The 18,330-nt window shown below is 38.5% G+C and overlaps 1 protein-coding gene across 14 annotated transcripts in view; it reads right to left on the bottom strand.

Annotated features, from left to right (window-relative positions):
- ARHGEF12 (Rho guanine nucleotide exchange factor 12) overlaps nucleotides 1-18,330 on the bottom strand; it is a 163,871-nt gene that overhangs the window by 37,372 nt on the left and 108,169 nt on the right. For 12 of the 14 annotated variants that reach the window (XR_016221079.1, XM_089313617.1, XM_089313621.1 and 9 more), the window contains 9 exons: nucleotides 11,130-11,204; nucleotides 7,530-7,622; nucleotides 5,596-5,706; nucleotides 5,209-5,307; nucleotides 2,406-2,448; nucleotides 2,017-2,122; nucleotides 1,452-1,589; nucleotides 937-969; nucleotides 503-617 (listed from right to left, as the gene is read on the bottom strand). Coding sequence is in view for 13 of the 14 variants with exons in the window: in XM_089313617.1 (XP_089169743.1) it covers nucleotides 503-617; nucleotides 937-969; nucleotides 1,452-1,589; nucleotides 2,017-2,122; nucleotides 2,406-2,448; nucleotides 5,209-5,307; nucleotides 5,596-5,706; nucleotides 7,530-7,622; nucleotides 11,130-11,204 (813 nt within the window). In the remaining variant the exon portion in view is untranslated. The remainder of the gene's footprint in view (nucleotides 1-502; nucleotides 618-936; nucleotides 970-1,451; nucleotides 1,590-2,016; nucleotides 2,123-2,405; nucleotides 2,449-5,208; nucleotides 5,308-5,595; nucleotides 5,707-7,529; nucleotides 7,623-11,129; nucleotides 11,205-18,330) is intronic. The other 2 variants (XM_008260609.5, XM_089313616.1) reach the window with 1 other exon arrangement.

Genomic DNA, 18,330 nt, shown 5'->3' with positions numbered 1-18,330 from the left:
CATGTCCAGGCTGGTCTTCTTTAGATCCAGCTCTCTGCTGATGGCCTAGGAAAGTAGTGGATGATGGCCCAAGTGTTTGGGCCCCTGCACCCGCGTGGGAGACCTAGAGGAAGCTCCTGGCTCCTGGCCAGGCCCCAGCTGTTGCAGCCATTTGGGGAGTCAATCATCAGATGGAAGACCTTTCTCTCCATCTCTCCCTCTGTCTGTAACTCTCTCTCTCAAAATAAATAAATAAAAAATCTTTAAAAAAATGTATTAGGCACTAATAGTTGGCGATGGCAGTATGTAAATGGATATTTTCACTTTTCACATTGTCTGCTGACTAGCATACACGCCTGGACTTCTCTCCAGATTTTGAGTGTCTTGAGATCAGGGACTATATCCTATAACTTTTAGTATGCTGAGCACTGATTAGCTGATTAATTAAATTCTCAGGACAAAACACGGCAGCCACGTGTAAAGAAGCACCTAGACGTGAACACAGTTATTATTCCAGGCTTACTTTGATTTTTGGAAGGAATCCAATCCGACCCCGCTTGTGCTCTAAATTTCGAGGTTCTTTCACTTTTACTCCCAAATGCTTCATGTACATGAGAATAACATACTGCATTGTGGAACTGGAGGAGAAAAGTAAACAGAAAGAAAGAAAATAGTACTTCTGTAAGGGTGAGTCAGCAGAATAAAACTTCAAATGATTTGCAAAACCCCAATATTGGAATTTTTGAAATTAATCAAGCAGAAAAACCTTAAAAATCTATTCATTGACACAGAAAAGGATTCTACCCAGGATTCTAGAATCCTAGTCTAATAAAACAGAGGCCACCAGAGGGAGACCACAGTCTATATTTGTAAGTTAAAAGATATAAATTACAATTTAGAGTTGATGGGAAAAAACAGGCTCTTTTTTCTTAAAATTCTAGAAAAAAATTTTATTACCTCTTTTCTTCTTCTACAGCCTGAGCAGTCATCCTAAAAATACAAACATTTACAAATGAAATATTAAGTTTTAACAAGAGTTATTGAATGCATTCAACTGAAACAGAATAAAATAGACAAAATGCTTTTGGTTTTAGGTGACTCTAAGTCTCCATCACCCAGAATAAAATATCAAAGAATCCTAGTTCTCAAAGGAACTGCATCTTCTCACACTCGTATCTCCTATACATGCTTTGTAACAAATATTTCCAAAGCCTGTGAATTGAAACCAATGAAAACATTTACCTGTTTTATCAATGATTAGAAATTTTAGCTATTTATTTACCAACATCCAGAAAAGGAAACACAAGAACTTTATCTAAAATATCACAAATTCCAAAGTATCAATTATTTTTACAATATAAACATACAAAGCATACAAACCAGCAGCCTTTTAAAATCTGTTCAAAGGGTCCTTTAAGCATATTTAGCATCTCAGCAAAGAGGGCATTTCCACATATACTTCTATTACTTACAACACTTCTTCAATTTTGGCAACAATTTGTTCTGCACATGCCCGCTCCTTCTCCAAAATGATGCGGTCCTTGTCTCGCTCTGCATCAAGCTTAGTCAGTTCACTTTCAGCCAACGTCAGTCCCATGCTACGCTTCTGCCTGAAGGGAATAAAAGAAACTTTCTGAGGTGGCTGAGAGAAAAACTATCTTGCTCTGGAGATGTCCCATCAGTCTCCCCAGCTATGCATTTCTAGGAACAGGTAAAATGTCAGTTTTCTAATTATGGGCCCACGTGACCCAGGATATCAGAAGAAAAGCATTCTAGAGACAATCACACACAGAATACTTATCTTCAAGGATCACAGTCAGGACATAGCACTGAGCTCAAATCCTTGAAGTATACAGATGGGAATATGGACTCTCAGTTACGATCTTTTGGACTCTAGGTGGTCATTATATTTAAATAACAGGGATAAGACTATATGGTTTGTCTTGTGCTAAGGTAAGTATTTGATATGTAACATTTTCTTACACTAAAAATTAATCCAGAATGATCACATTGGGTTTTATTTACCACCAAGCTTACCGAAAATCTTCCAAGTGCCTTTGAACTTCGGGGTGGACTCTTTCTTGCATAGTCTGGATATAGTGGCGATGCAGATCCTCAGGTATAAGCTCTGGTCGTCTCTTTTCTGCATGAAAGAAGGCAATTATTTGATAAGACAGTATGTTCTAGGTAACCTATGACTGGCAACATTTCAATGCTACATGGTACAAATTTACTTGGAGTACACCAAAAACTTCAGTGCATGTCACATATTTCATCTCAGAATTTAGATTTCATTTACCCTAGATGTAGTATAGGCTCTCCTCCTGCTACCATTCAGGTCATCAACTAGTCATCATGGAACAGATAAACTGAGCTACATACCTACAGAGATGCAATTCTCTAAGACATTGATGCTCCAAACTCACCTAGATCCACAGATATTTCATCAGGAACCGAAACTTTCAGATTCTAAAACAAAATGCAAACAAGAGGTGAAACAGCACTAAAGAATTTCCAAGATATACACAAGCATTCACATAAAGTAGAGGGATATGGTTTAAATATCTATTCTTACAAACATATCTATGTACAAACCCAAAATCAACTTTCTTAAAAAAATTATTTATCTGAAAGTCAGAGTTACAGAGAGAGGAAGACATAGAGACAGAGATTTTCCATCTACTGGTTCACTCCCTAGATGGCCAGAAGGGCTGAAGCAGGGCCAAGCCAAAACCAGGAGCTTCTTTTGGGTCTCCCATGTAGCACCTGGGTCACCTGCTGCTTTCTCAGGTGCATTAATAGGGAGCTGGATTGGAAGTGGAACAACCAGGACACAAACTGGCACCCATATGGGATGCCAGTGTTGCAGGTGGCAGCTTTACCAGTTATGCCACAACACTGGCCTCAAAATCAACTTTCTTATACTTTTGAGCACAAGTATATAAACTACTTACAAAAGTTCATTTGTGGAGCCAGTGCTGTGGCATAGCAGGTAAAGCCACTGCCTGCAGCGCTGGCTTCCCACATGGGCACCAGTTGGAGGCCCGGTTGCTCCACTTCCAATCCAGCTCCCTGCTAATGTGCCTGGGAAAGCAGCCGAAGATGGTCCAAGTCCTTGGGCCCCTGTACCCACATGGCATACTCAGAGGAAGCTCCTGACTCCTGGTTTCAGATTGGCCCAGCTCTGGCCATTACAGCCCATTTGGAGAGTGAATCAGTGGATGGAAGACCTCTCTCTCTGGCTCTGCCTCTCTAACTCTGCCTTTCAAATAAATAAATCTTTTTAAAAAAATTCATTCATGTATGTGGGTATTATATGAAAGAAATATGACATGTAGCATAAAAGAACAATTAGCAAATTAATCAATGAGAATTCTTAACCCTTAATGGTGATATACATATAGAGATCATAACTAACAAAATATGAAGTTTTACTTAGCTTGGAGCTCTCTTAAGAAATGTGAAATTCAAACATGCTTGAATATACTATTAATTCATCATGAACATAAATTATCTTAATAAAAATCATGTGTAATATTTTAGACAATGGTAGTGCAATCAGATCCATAATTCAGTCAACAAATATTTGAGTAACCACTCTGTGCCAGAAATTATTCAATGCTGGCAACACAACAGTGAACAAATGGAAGTAAAATACCAGTCCTGGGAGCTTATTGAATTAAGAATACAGGATCAGGAATATAAAGAAAAATAAATAAATAAATAACATATAAGCTCTACAGATGAAAATAACACTGAAGTTACCACTTCTGTGGTAACTTTCTGTTACCACAGAAAGTAAAGGGGGTGGGATTTAAGTGGGTTGGTCAGGGAATGCCTCATTGATTAGATAACTGTATTTAGTAATGTGAAAGGATGCAGGCAATTTCATAAAGGAATACAAAGAAAATAGGGCAGAAGCTGAAGGGAGAAGCCAAAATGTTTGCGCATGTTTATTTTAAGGTAGTAGAAATAACAATGTTTGCATGCTAATGGGAATGATTCAGCAGAAAACAAAACAAAACAAAACAAAACAAAAGATATGGGAAGGTAACTAAAGGTATTTGAGTAAGTATGAAGATAACACAGTCTTATGTAAATGGAGGCAGAGTTGTTGCTGGATAAAGGATGGAAACTCCCCCCATAGCATCAAAGGAAATGGCAGAGACATGGCATGATGGGGGCAGGTGATGTTTCTGGTAGAAGCCCTCCTCTCTGTACCTCAAATGTCTCAGAGAAACAGCAAGATCATCATCTGAGGAAAGGTTAGGAGAGGAAGGGAGGGAGGTTTTATGAGAAAGTATGTATGAAGCAGGAACTCAGGAGAACACTCAACATGAAAGGACTAGGGTCTTGCAGCCTGAGTACCAGGAGGCATTAAGGGCAAACTGCTAGCTCCCCAAGGCAAGGCTAATAATAAAACGTACTAGTTTAAAAACCTTGTTAGCATTTCTACTAGCAAATAAAACACTATTATCATTTATGTCAGTGTGAGTGAGATCTTTTCCATCACTTTTTAAATTTGTGCCTCTAACTTTCAAAATAAGCACTCATAATTCAATTATGCAAGTATCAGCCCTTAGATATATATAATATATATAGCCTATATATTTATGATATAAAATATATATGAATATATATCATTTTTTTAAAGATTTATTTTATTTCTTTGAAAGGCAGAGTTACAGAGAGGGGAAACAGAGTTAGAGAGATTTTCTGTTTGCTAGCTCATTCCCCAAATGGCTGCAATGGCCAGGGCTGGGCCAGGCTGAAGCCAGGACCCAGAAGCTTCATCTGGTTCTCCCATGTAGGTGCAGGAGCTCAAGCACCTGGGATAATCTTTCACTGCTTTCCCAGGCACATTAGCAGGGAGCTGAATCAGAATTGGAGCAGCAGCATTGCAGATGTCAACTTAACCTGTTATATCACAATGCTGGCCCATATAATCTCTTTTTCATTCCCGTATTCTAATTCTATACATACATACATATATACAAAATATATCCCAAATACGCATATATACATTTACATATATCTTAAAACCCACTGTTTTCATATGCCTAAAACTAACATAGAAATGATAAAAAGTCAAGAATAATCAATAATTGAGATATAGCACAGATGTCAGAAAGCACAACAGAGTCCATAAACAAGAGAGTAAAGATTGGAAGTAGGAAGACAGTAATTCAATGTACTAAAGCAAAGATTATAATTAACTTGGCAACTTACTGCAGATCGATCCAGGAAGAACTGATGAAACTCCAGGAAGATGCGACGAGTTTCCTTGGAATTGGTCTGTTTATACAAGTCTGAATAGAGATAACAGAGCTGTAGTGGAGAAACAAATGGAAAAGACAGAGTGAGAAATCAAAAGACATAATTTGCTACATCCTCATTATTTAGGAATATCTAGAACAGATATGTCAACATCAACAATGTAGTTATCACCGAGTCTTTAAAAATAAACTAGTAACATTTTATATTTCTTTTATAGCTATCCCTTTATGTTTGGAAAGCTGAAAGAAGTCTGTTCACTCCTCTTGTAGAGAGGAAACATTGTATGGTACATGAATCAGAAGAAGAACTCTGAACCAGCTAAATTGTAAAATATATTACCAATGTTGCAGGGTCAAACTGTGAAACTACATGGTGTAAAAAAACAGCCAAATGAGCAGGGCGAGATTTCAGCAGTTCAATGCTCTGGAAACAGCTGCACTGCCCATTAATCTAGAGGAAGAAATAATTATATATCAAAAACTCCAATACACAAATACAAAATGCAATGTATGCTCAACTCAACACAGCTATCAAATCTTCACTTTTATCTTCTTACATCAAATTAAGTATCCTAAAAATTTCACTAAGATGTATTAGTGACAAAGGCTATGGAAACTCTTCCTCTGAAAATCAATCCTCTCTTGGGAACAGGTTAGAAGACAAATCATCTTGGGAGAATGGAATTTAGGAGATGATTATCAAGGCTCAGATGTCCAATCAGTATTAGAAAAACAGTCTCAACATTTCCAAAACTATGGAAGGCTTTATGACCAACAACAAAATAACTGTTTTTCTTTTTCTTTTGGTCTAATTACAGAGATGGCAATGGGGAGTTCAGCTATATGATTTTAAGTGAGAAAACTCCTAGAATATTTGTATAATCCCTAAATATACTTAACATAGAAAACAGTAACCTGGGACCAGGACTGTGGTGCAGCCAGTTAAGCTGCTGCCTGATGCCAGGACCTCAAATGAGCAGTGGTTTGAGTCCCAGCTGCTCCACTTTCAATCCAGTTCCAAGGTAAAGCACTTGGGAAAGCAGTGGAAGATGCTGCCACCCCCATGGAAGACCCGGATGAAGCTCCTGGTCCTGGCTTGGTCCAGCCCCAGCAGCCGCTGCAGCCATTTGGGGAGTGAATCAACATATAGATTTTCTCTCTCTCTTTCTCTATCTCACTCTAACTCTAACTCTTTCAAATACATAGATCTTTAAAAAATGAAAATAGTAAATTGACATCACAATTTCCATATAATTTCCCATTGAAATCTTTAATTTAGAGAAGAAAGATGTATCTAACAAGCAATGCCATTTGACATAGTATATGCCAGAAACAGTCACTTCCCAAAGCATTCATTCTAAAGGCCACCACTACCACACTGTCAAAACCAGGCAGACACTACAAGAAGCACAACCCAACATCTCCCGTGAACACTGCTAACAAAATTCTTCAGAAAAATAATAGCAAATTAAATTCAACAACATATAAAAGGGATAATACATCAAGACCAACTGGAATTAATTCCAGGAATGCAAGAGTAGTTCAACATTGTAATACCAATGTAATTTATCATATTAAGAGACTAAGAAAAGTCATATGATCATCTCATCCATTCAAAAAAATTCAACACATAGTCATGATAAAAATCTCTCAGTGAACTAAAAATATTCTTTAACCTAATGATCCTTAGCATAATAAAAAACATATGCAAAAACCCAAGAAAAATATTATACTTAATGAAGAGTGAATGGTTTTTCCCTAAAGTCAGGAATAAAGCAAGGATGCCTCTCTTGCCATTCCCAATTCAACCTCATACTGGTATTCCTACCTAGTACAAAAAGAAAGAAGATACACAGATCAGGAACAAGAAAATAAAAACTCTCACTCTTCATAGACAACATTGCTGTCTATGTAGAAAATTCCAAGAGTTATTTTTAAAAACTCCTTGAAATAAGTAGATTTAGCAAGATCACATAATTCAAGGATAAAATCAAGCTAAGCATATTCTTCTATGATCAATGAACAATTGTGGTTTGAAATAATTTAAAAGCTACTCTTCAATAACAGCTCTCTTACTCATCCAAATTAACTATTTAGGTGTAGTCAATGAACCTAACTTTTACTGGCTTTAAAAGAAAAATGTTTTCTATTGGTCGAAGCTAAAATAAGCTATTAACTCAAGGGGCAATTCAAATCCTCACAAATGTTCATTCTTTACAATAAATCAGAAATCTCAGAAAATTAGTAATTTATTTAGAAAAAAAATGTCCTCACCTGTTCATGTTCAGTTCCAAAATCATCATCTTCTGCTCCAATAATATGAGGTGTTATGCGGGTTGAGGGACTCCCGATAAGTGACTGAGTGTCCTGGCAGCATTCAAAGAAAAGGAACAGAAAATTATCTGGTGGTCAAAGCCACAGGAAGAATAAAGCCAAACCATCAAAAAGACATGATTCCCTTAAACATGGAATTTCTTTTTTTTCCCAACTTTTATTTAATAAATATAAATTTCCAAAGTACAACTTTTGGATTATAGTGGCTTTTCCCCACATAATCTCCCTCCCACTTGCAACCCTCCCATCCCCCGCTCCCTCTCCCATCCCATTCTTCATCAAGATTCATTTTCAATGATCTTTATATACAGAAGATCAACTTAGTATATACTAAGTAAAGATTTCAACAGACTGCACCAACACAGACACACAAAGTACAGAGTACTGTTTGAGTACTAGTTTTACTGTTAACTCACATAGTACAACACATTAAGGACAGAGATCCTACATGGGGAGTAGGTGCACAGTGACTCCTGTTGTTGATTTAACAATTGACACTCTTATTTATGACGTCAGTAATCACCCAAGGCTCTTGCCATGGACTGCCAAGGCTATGGAAGCCTCTTGAGTTCACAAACTCCGACCTTATTTAGACAAGGCCATAGTCAAAGTGGAAGTTCTCTCCTTCCTTCAGAGAAAGGTACTTCCTTCTTTGATGGCCTGTTCTTTCCACTGGGATCTCACTCACAGAGATCATTCATTTAGGTCATTTTTCTTGCCACAGTGTCTTGGCTTTCCATGCCTGTGAAACTCTCATGAGCTTTTTAGCCAGATCTGAATGCCTTAAAGGCTGATTCTGAGGCCAGAGTACTTTTTAGGACATCTGCCATTCTATGAGTCTGTGTATCCCGCTTCCCATAAACATGGGATTTCTTTCTGCTTATTTTCTTTGAAGTACTTTATTTTCAAAGTAATGGTTCTCAAATTTTCAAGGCCATGAAACACTTTAGCAGAGAAAACAATCCAAACATTATCAACTATTTCTTGGAGGTGGGGGAATCCTTCCTCTGGAAATAGTAAGTATTCTTTGCTCACCATACCCTTGATTATCTGATTCTAATCATTTTCTATATACATGTCATTAACTCATACAAACCTAGACTTTGTTACAGAAAAAGATAAAGTTGGCTTACATAGGTAGAGTAAACATTTTTAAAAAGTGGATGAAAACAGTAGAAAAGGAAAAATGAGAGCAATGACAGGACAAAGTTACCTTTGTTATCTTACTAGAGAGGTTAATGCTTCTGAGAAGTACTAATCAAAGATTTCCACTAATGACAAACAACTGAAAGCTGTCACAGAACTCTATTTTTGCATTTATAATTAATTTTCCTAAGTGTATAATGTGGGTTTCTCAATTTTGACACTGTTGGCACTTGGGCCACACAATTTGGGAGTCACCCTGTACAGTGTGAGATCTTTCGCAGCACCCTGATCTCTATCTACCGACTAGATGACAGTAGCAGCCTCCCAGTCATGACAATAGAAACTGTTTTTAGACATTGACAAATTATTATATCCCATGCGATATCTCATCCATTTTGTCAACTCATAAAAGTTAATTCTGGAGCCGGTGCTGTAGTGCAGTGGGTTAAAGCCCTGGCCTGAAGCGCTGGCATCCCATATGGGCGCTGGTTCTAGTCCCGGCTGCTCCTCTTCCAATCCAGCTCTCTGCTATGGCCTGGGAAAGCAGTGGAAGATAGCCCAAGTCCTTGGGCCCCTGCACCCACATGGAAGACCCAGAAGAAGCTCCTGGCTCCTGGCTTAGGATTGGCGCAGCTCTGGCCATTGTGGCCATCTGGGGAGTGAACCAGCGGATGGAAGACCTCTCTTTGTCTCTACTTCTCTCTGTAACTCTTCTTTCAAATAAATAAAATAAATTTAAAAAAATAGATTCAGTACAATAATAGCAATATAGGGGGATGAATGTATAATTTAATAAATATGAGATGTATAAAGACCATGAATATTAAAATCAAAGGTCACACAGGATTACAAGAAATAAAACATTTGGAAGACAGGAATTTGGCTTAAATCTGATGGCCACTGAACAGCAGTATCCAGAATTCAGCAAAGTAGGGAGAAGCTATAATGGCTTGGGAGTCATTTGCATAGTACGGTTGAAACTATATAAACAGACCCACAAGTTATAAACTAGGTAAATAATAAAATATATCTGGGGGCTGGTGTTGTGGTATAACAGGTTAAATTGCCACCTGTGATGCCGGCCATCCCATACGGTGCTGTTTAGAATCCTGGCTGCTCTACTTCCAATCCAGGCCCCTACTAATGTTCCTGAGAAAGCAGTGGGAAGATGGCTCGGGTCCTTGGACCCCAGCACCCATGTGGAAGACCTGGAAGAAGGTCATGGCTCCTAGTTCCAGCCTAGCTCTGCCCTGGCCATTGTGAGCATTTAGGGATTGAACCAACAGATAGAAGATCATGTGTGTGTGTGTGTGTGTGTGTGTACATGTCTCTGACTCCAAATAAATAAATTCATCTTTATATATGTAATTTTTCTTCCTTAAGTATGCTACAACACCAGGTATCCATTGCCTAAATTATATCTATCTTTACTAATCTTTTATTTTCTTTATTCACAGGACTTTAATAACTTTTTTTAAAAAAAGGAAATCAGGTGAAAGAACAGAAATTTGTTTAGAGCACTACTCTTACAATTTTTGATCTTATAACTGATCCAATGTCTCTGATTTTTCAATAGTCTTTGTGGTAGTAATAGTCAATATATCACAAAATGCTGTTAAATATTTTGCTATAAAACTTTAAACAAATCTAATTTTAAAACAGAATGTTAGAAGCACTCAATTAAGAAAATGTAAGATCCAACAATTGCACATCTAGGAATAGAATCCAGAGAAGAACTGAAAAACTGAAAAACAAGAACTGAAAACAGAGCAGCAATATTTACAGTAGGCTTCAGGTAGAAGCAACCCAAGCGACCACTGACAGATGAGCAGATGAACAAAATGCAGTATACATCATAACAGTATTATTTAGTCTTAAAAAAGAAAGGAAATTCTGACACATACAACTTAGATGTACCTTAAAGGCATACCACATGAAATAAGCCAGTCACAAAAGGAGAAATATTATATAATTTCATCTAAACAAACACCTAAAGTAGTCAAAACTGCAAAATTTCAACGGGCTGGAGAGGAGAAAGAAACATGGACTTAGAATTTAATGGGTATCAAGTTTCAGCTGAGGAAAATGAAAAAATTTTGGAGATGGGTGGATATGATAGTGTGCGATCATGGGAATATACTTAGTAATGACACTATACCTTTCAAAATGGTCAAAACAGCAAACTTTGTTATGCATGTTTTACCACAACAAAATTGTGCTGAGCAACCTAGAAATGCTAAGTAATCAGGCAATATCTCACCATTTATTAATATCTTCATTAAGTTCCTTTTATAAATTTTAATTGTTTTCTGAAAGAGTTAAATACACAAACATAAGATCTGTCTTAAGGAGAAGAAAAGCTAAAGACAGAGCTATCATGGATGTCACACTCACACTGTCCTGAATTGCTTCATTTTTCTCTGTGTTTTCCTCTAGAGAAATCCTCTCTTTCAGGCCACTCCTGGGACTCTAATGAGAAAAGAAGAAGAAAAAAAAGATTTTCAGTTCATTTCAATAGGCTCACTGAAAGGAGAAAAGAAAAATAGTGTGAAAAAATAAGCTTCTAAATTTCACGTTGTATCTAAAACTACGAAGTATTTTTCATGTAATACCTGACTCTACTACTTTTTTCCTAGCTTTCTCAAGGCTCTTATGCTATTAGATTTTCAGTTTTGTGTTGACAAACATACTATCAACAAACAGTTTCACCTAATCTTCAGGCCTGGGAGTTAGTTTTATATCAAATAACTCTAATTCAATATATTACATATCTCAAAATCTCAAACTCATTATGTCAAAACAAACTATCTTTATTCATATGCTTCAATCCCTGCCTTTCTAAACTATCCACTGTAAATTATGAGTATTTTGTCCTATTAATATGAAAGGAATTAAAACTGTATTTTTCTGTCACCATCTCCCATGAAAGCTGCTAAACAGACCTTCATAAAATTCATATGACATGTTTGGGATGACCTCTTTTGGGGGCTGAGGAATTCCCTAAAGCAATGAGGCATTCTAACAGAGCAACTGAAAATGATGAACAAGAGGCTGGTGGTATAGGAAAGGAACGTGTCTTCTATGAACACACCACAATATCACAGGTCAGAGAAAATAGCACCTTTCAATGAATGATTCATCTTGAATAAATGAATGACTCTAGGTTTTAGATAAGAGATATAAAACTAGAAGAAGCTTGTCATAAAAAAAACAAGGAAGCCTTCTAATACTGGAGAGTTACGTCAAAAGGGTAAGAGACAAAACATGAGGCTCCCACTGACCAAAAATGGCTAACTCATGTTAGAATGTGAGTTCAAATATTACACACACACACACACACACACACAACCCTTTCATGAGTCACTCGGGTTTGTTAAGGTAGCTACTTTTTTGAAAAGGAGAAGATTCTTTTCAGATTCCTCCTTGCAGAAAGTCAAACAGAAGATTTTATCCTTCAGCACCTGTATAAGCTATATGTTAGAGTTACCTGATAGCTATCAAGGGAAACTTTTTTATAAAACAATTCCTTCTAATAAACACAGCAAGAGTGACAAAATTGTAATACCATCCTTTGAAACTCACAATTAAATAATGCATGCAGCATTTTGATTATCAATGGCACACAAGAACATTACATGAAAGATTGAAGGGGTAGGCATTGTGGCTTGGGACACCCACATCTTACAGTGCCAGTTCAAGTCCTGGATGCTCTGCTTCTGATCCAGCTTCCTGCTCATGCATCCTGAGGAGCAGCAGATGATGTCTCAAGTGCTAAGGCTACTGCCACCCACGTGGGACAGAGATGGAATTCCAAGCTCTTAGCTTTGGCCTGGCCCAGCCCTGGCTGCTGCAGTCATCTGAGGAGTGAACTGGTGAATGGAAGCTGTGCTTTCTTTCTCCCTGCCTCTCTCTCTGCCTTTCACGTACATGAATATAAAATTAATAAACATTAAACAACAAAGACTGATAAGAGAATTTACAATGAGGAAATCACACTGACATCACCTTAAACAAACCACAATAAGAAAACCAGACCTCTTGGTGTGAAATAACAAGATGTATACAGCACTATCTATGAATTCCCGCCAAACAACCATCAAACCTTAATCTAATCAAGAATCTAGATCTAACTATCAGTTTTCAGGAAATATGGATAGAGCAACAGGTTATACAACACCATGAAAATGTAATTACAACGTAGTTGGTTTACTGGCTATATGACTCAATTTCTTTAACAAAACATAAAGGTAAGAAAAAAAAAAACCAGGAGAACTACTAAAAATTACAGAGATGGGGCTAATGCTGTGGCATGCTAGGTTAAGCCTCTACCTGCAGCACTGGCATCCCATATGGGCACCAGCATGAGCTTCAGCTGCTCCACTTCTGATCCAACTCTCTGCTAATGGCCTGGGAAAGCAGCAGCAGATGACCCAACTGATCCTATGTGGGAGACTCAGAAGAAACTCCTGGTTCCTGACTTCAGAAGGGCCCAGCTCTGGCTATTGTGGCCATCTGGGGAGTGAATGAGTGGATAGAAGACCTCTCTCTCTCTCTCTCTCTCTCTCTCCCTCTCTCTTTCTATAACTTCACCTCTCAAATAAATCTTTTAATAAATCTAAATAAATCTTTTAAAAAACATCAGAGATGTAAAATGGCTTAACAAAAGGCAATATGAAGATCTTGAATAGATTCTGATTCAAATAAACTGTAAAAATATCACTGTACAATTCAAAGTGTATGTTAAAAAATTTAATTCTTTTTCATGTTTATTTTCAATATGTGTAAAAATATCACTGTACAACAATTCAAAGTGTATGTTAAAAAATTTAATTCTTTTTCATACGTTTATTTTCAATACGTTTAAAAGGCAGAGAGAGAGAAAGACAGAGAGCAAGAAAGCCAGTTCATCTGCTGGCTTGCCCCCCGATAGCTAGGGCTAGGCCAGGATGAAGCCAAAAGACCAAAACTCCATTTGGGTCTTCCAAGTGGGTAGCAGGGACTTAAGTATTTAAGCTGCTGCCTCCCACAATATACCTTAACAGGAATCTGGAACTGGAAGCAGAACCAGGACTCCCAGGCTGTCTGTTCTAGGATGTAGAGGCCCCAAGCAGCGTCTTAATGACTGTACCAGATGTTCACCCCAGAAAAATATTAACTCTTAAGGTTTGATAATGACATTATAGCTATATTTTGACAACATTTTTCTCTCTCAGTGAAATAATGCTGTGAATTTACTTTGCATCTATTTCCATTTTATGGAAGGTATGAAAAATAGAAGATCTGGACAAAGTAAGGGAACATGTGTTGATACCTGCTGAGGCTGGATTATCAGGAACATGAGAGAGATCATTATGCTACACTATCTGCTTTTGAACATGCTGGAGAAATTTCCAACTTCTTCAAAATAGCCATAAATTGAAAATCAGAGAAGCAGATGCTCTGAATGTTAGGTAACTTGTGGTCAAGTTACTTCTACTGGTATGTGAGCATTCTTTAAACTTTCTTTCTCCAAGGAGGGTTAAGCATGTGATTATAAAGAAAACTGAAAGCATGTTGTTATAAAAATCAAAATAAAAATAAGGAAAGGAGAAAGAGAGAAGATGGGAGTGTTTTTTATCAAAATAAACTTATCTTGCAATCCCATTTTCCCATACAATTTTTGAAGTACTCTTGTGTGTTTTTGTGTGTGTGTGTGTGTGTGTGTGTACAAAATTTCTATAGATTTACACAATATTTGCAAGAAACTGAAAAGGAAAGTAACATCAGACCCCTCTTTGCAGGTGCAGAAAACAAGGACCATGAAGGTAGGCAATTCCTTCAAGGTACATGGCTGACCAGTAGAAGTTGTGATTCAAACGTAAGTCATCTGATTTAAAATTCAACCCACTTTTCAAATGGGCCTGTGATTTCTGAGGAAGCCTTCCTAAATAAGTGGATTTTCAAAATCACTGACATCTGGCCCTTGAACCTCTGAAGCTTTTATTTTTTTAAAAGATTTTATTTATTTGAGAGGTAGAGTTACAGACAGAGAGAGGGAGAGACAGAGAGAAAAGTCTTCTATCTGCAATGGCCACAACAGCAGGAACTGAGCTTATCTGAAGCCAGGAGCCAGGAGATTCTTCCAGGTTTCTCATGGCAATGCAGTGGCCCAAGCAACAGCTAGGGCTGGGCCAGGCCAAAGCCAGGAGACAGGGACAGGAGCTTCTTCCGGGTCTCCCATGTGGGTGTAGGGGCCTAAGGACTTGGGCCATCCTCCAATGCTTTCCCAGGCCATAGCAGAAAGCTGGATCAGAAGAGGAGCAGCCAGGACTTGAACCAGCACCCATAAGGGATGCCAGCACTGCAGGTGGAGGAGGATTAGCTCACTAAGCCACAATGCCGGCCCCTGTTAAGAGAATTTAAAAGAATATGTCTAAAGCATTAAAGACAAGCTCTAGCAGAAAGTACATACTCAGTAAGTGGGGCAGGTAAATAAATAAACTTAAAAAAAAAAAAAAAACACCACAGTGTTAGCCATTCAACGTATATTTGTCAAGCAGTCTTCTTTTCTGACAGATCTCTCTTTTTCTCTAATTCATTCTCCACATTATCCTATTTCTGATGGTGCCTTTTTTTTTTTTTAAGTTTTATTTATTTTGAAAGTTAAGAGTTACAGAGGAGAGAGGGAGAAACAAAAAGAGAACTTCCACCCGTAGGTTCTCTGGGACAGGCAAAAGCTAGGAGCCAGAAGCTGCTTCTGGGTCTCCCACGTGGGTGTCTGGGGCCCAAGCACTTGGGCCATATCCCAGTGCTTTTCTCAGGGCAGCATCAGGGAGCTAGGTGGGAAGTGTGGCAGCCAGGACTTGAACAGGAGCCCCCAGTGCCTCTCTTCTGCTACAAGATTTTGTTTTGCTGCTCATTCAGATGCTTACTACATAACAATTACATGCCAGTCTTAATTCATTGGAATGCCTACTTCTTTACCCACTAATTCATTCCTTATTTTTAAAAGTTGTATTCTACTATAACATTTCTCTAACTACAACGTACATTCAAATTTCTCATCTGTATTCCTGTTCTGAATTTTTATGCTTTGGAAATAAGAAGTACGATAAAAGAATCCCTGGGCTCTCAGGGGAACTTCCCACCTGACAGCAGAAACAAGCCATGAACTTGACAGAGGAAGCAGAACCTAATCAAAAAGAATGAGAACAATTCCCAAAAGTAGCACTGCTAGATCAAGTTGAAGCCCACTATAATCTGTACTCAAGACTGTTTCAAAAATAATCAGTAGCCATTTCATCCATAATCCTAATTCATCAGGATGCCCTAAAATTTTCATGGTTTTCCCAAAATGCTATGTTTTCACACCCCAGTGCCCTTGTTCATATTTGGAGTACTAATACTTTGGGGTTAGACAGAGATAGAATACTTACTGCATGGGTAAGTAACCAGTACGAAATTTGGGCAAGTTGATTAAATCATTTTGGCGTCAATATTTTCTTCTGTAAAATTACAATAACAATAGTACTATTTCATAAGGCCATTTAGAGAATTAACTAAGATAAGGACTGTAAAACATTTATCACAGTGTATGGTATCTGTGCCTGGTATATGGTAGCTATTTTAAATTTTTTTTCTCAAGTTAAAATTAAAATTTTCCATTAAAACCTTTAGCCAAGCCAATCACAAGACTCCTTTAAGGACTTCATTTGAAAAAAAAAAAAAAATCCTCAAAGTTTCCTTGCATGAGAAAGTGAGTCACTCGGCCTGAGCCTCAAAAGATAGCTGGAATGATGGCTTTAACCGTAGCTTTCAATTTTTCACTTTAAACCACAACCTTCAATAAGAGAGAAATTTCATATTGTTAACCAGCATGTACTGTGTATATACGACAAGAGTCACAAGAAGTAACACTTCTTCCACATGCAAAGCATCTGTATTTTCTATTCTACTCTTTAAAAAAGAATTCTAGTCACAACCCACCAACTTGATTTCATGACCCACAGTTCCAAAAACCCTGGCTTTATCTATTTTGCTCATCACTTTGAAAGAGGGTGACCTATTTTTAAATCATTATTCTTATCATTGCATAAATTTTAAAACTACTAAGTAACACTAAAGTCAGCTTTTAAATTTTCATATTACTATGATACTGCACCATATTCAACTTAAAATATGTTATTAACATCACCTTATCCATGTTCATCTGGTAGTTCCTGGACGAATCAAGGAAATGCTGTTACTAAACCTAGGCTATTAACTGAAGTCTAGCTAACAGGACTGAAGCTTTTCCTCTTTGTAATGGCAAAGTGCCCCATGATTCAAGACTGAGTCACTCTGACCACAAATGGAATATTGACATGCTCTGAAAGATATCAACAGCCGGCCTCTCGGTTCAGTAAGAAAGCACTGGCATTATTAACTCCTCTACCCACAAGCAAGACGCTTGCTGGGAAATTCCATCCCCGCAAAACAAACCTTTGGCAATGGATGTTGAAGGGAAAAAGTGACCTCTGAAATTAAAAAGCTTAAATACAACAGTATCCAGAATTTCTGCTAATCAAATTGCTATACTGAAGACTGGGATGAGGGCCAGCACTGTGACACAGTAGGTTGGGCTGCTGCCTGAGACACCAGCATCTCATATGAATGCCAGTTCACGTCCCAGCTACTCCACTCCAGCTCCCGGCTAATGTGCCTACAAAGACAGAAGATGGCCCAGGTACTTGGGCCCTTGCCACCCAAATGGGAGACTCAAGGAAGCTCCTGGCTTATGGATTTGGCCTGGCCCAGTCTCAGCCTTTGCGGCCATCTGAGGAGTGAACCAGAGGATGGAAGATATCTCTCTCTCTCCTCCCTCCCTTCCCCTCGCCCCTATCCATTAACTCTGTTTTTCAAATAAATAAATCTTTTTTAAAATATTTATTTAGGCCAGCACCGCGGCTCACTAGGCTAATCCTCCGCCCGCAGCACCGGCACTCCGGGTTCTAGTCCCGGTTGGGGCGTGGTTCTGTCCTGGTTGCTCCTCTTCCAGTCTAGCTCTCTGCTGTGGCCCGGGAAGGCAGTGGAGGATGGCCCAAGTGCTTGGGCCCTGCACCCACATGGGAGACCAGGAGGAAAGCGCCTAGCTCCTGGCTTTGGATCAGTGCAGTGCGCCGGCTGTAGCAACCATTTGGGGAGTGAACCAACGAAAGGAAGACCTCTCTCTCTCTCTCTCACACTAACTCTGCCTGTCAAAAAAATATTTATTTATTTGAAAGGCAGAATTAGAGAGAGGCAGAAGCAGAGAGAGAGAGAGAGAGAGAGAGAGAGAGAGGTCTTCATTCCACTGCTTCACTCTCCAATTGGCCACAATGGCTGGAGCTGTGCCAACCCAGGCCAAGAACTTCTTCTGGTTCTCCCACGTGGGTGCAGGGGCCCAAGGACTTGGGCCAACTTCTACTGCTTTCCCAGGCCACAGCAGAGAGCTGGATCAGAAGTGGAGCACCCAGGACTCAAACCGGTGCCCATATGGGATACCAGCACTGCTGGTGGCAGCTTTATCCACTATGCCACAGTGCCAGCCCCCATAAATAAATCTTATTTTAAAACACAAAGACTGGGATGGTAAACA

The sequence above is a fragment of the Oryctolagus cuniculus genome, chromosome 1 (assembly GCF_051225735.1).
Source record: "Oryctolagus cuniculus isolate XC-2025 breed Fujian yellow rabbit chromosome 1, ASM5122573v1, whole genome shotgun sequence".
Taxonomy (NCBI): Eukaryota; Metazoa; Chordata; class Mammalia; order Lagomorpha; family Leporidae; genus Oryctolagus; species Oryctolagus cuniculus.
The sequence above is the reverse complement of the archived record's forward strand: the minus strand, read 5'-3'. Positions and strand labels throughout refer to the sequence as shown.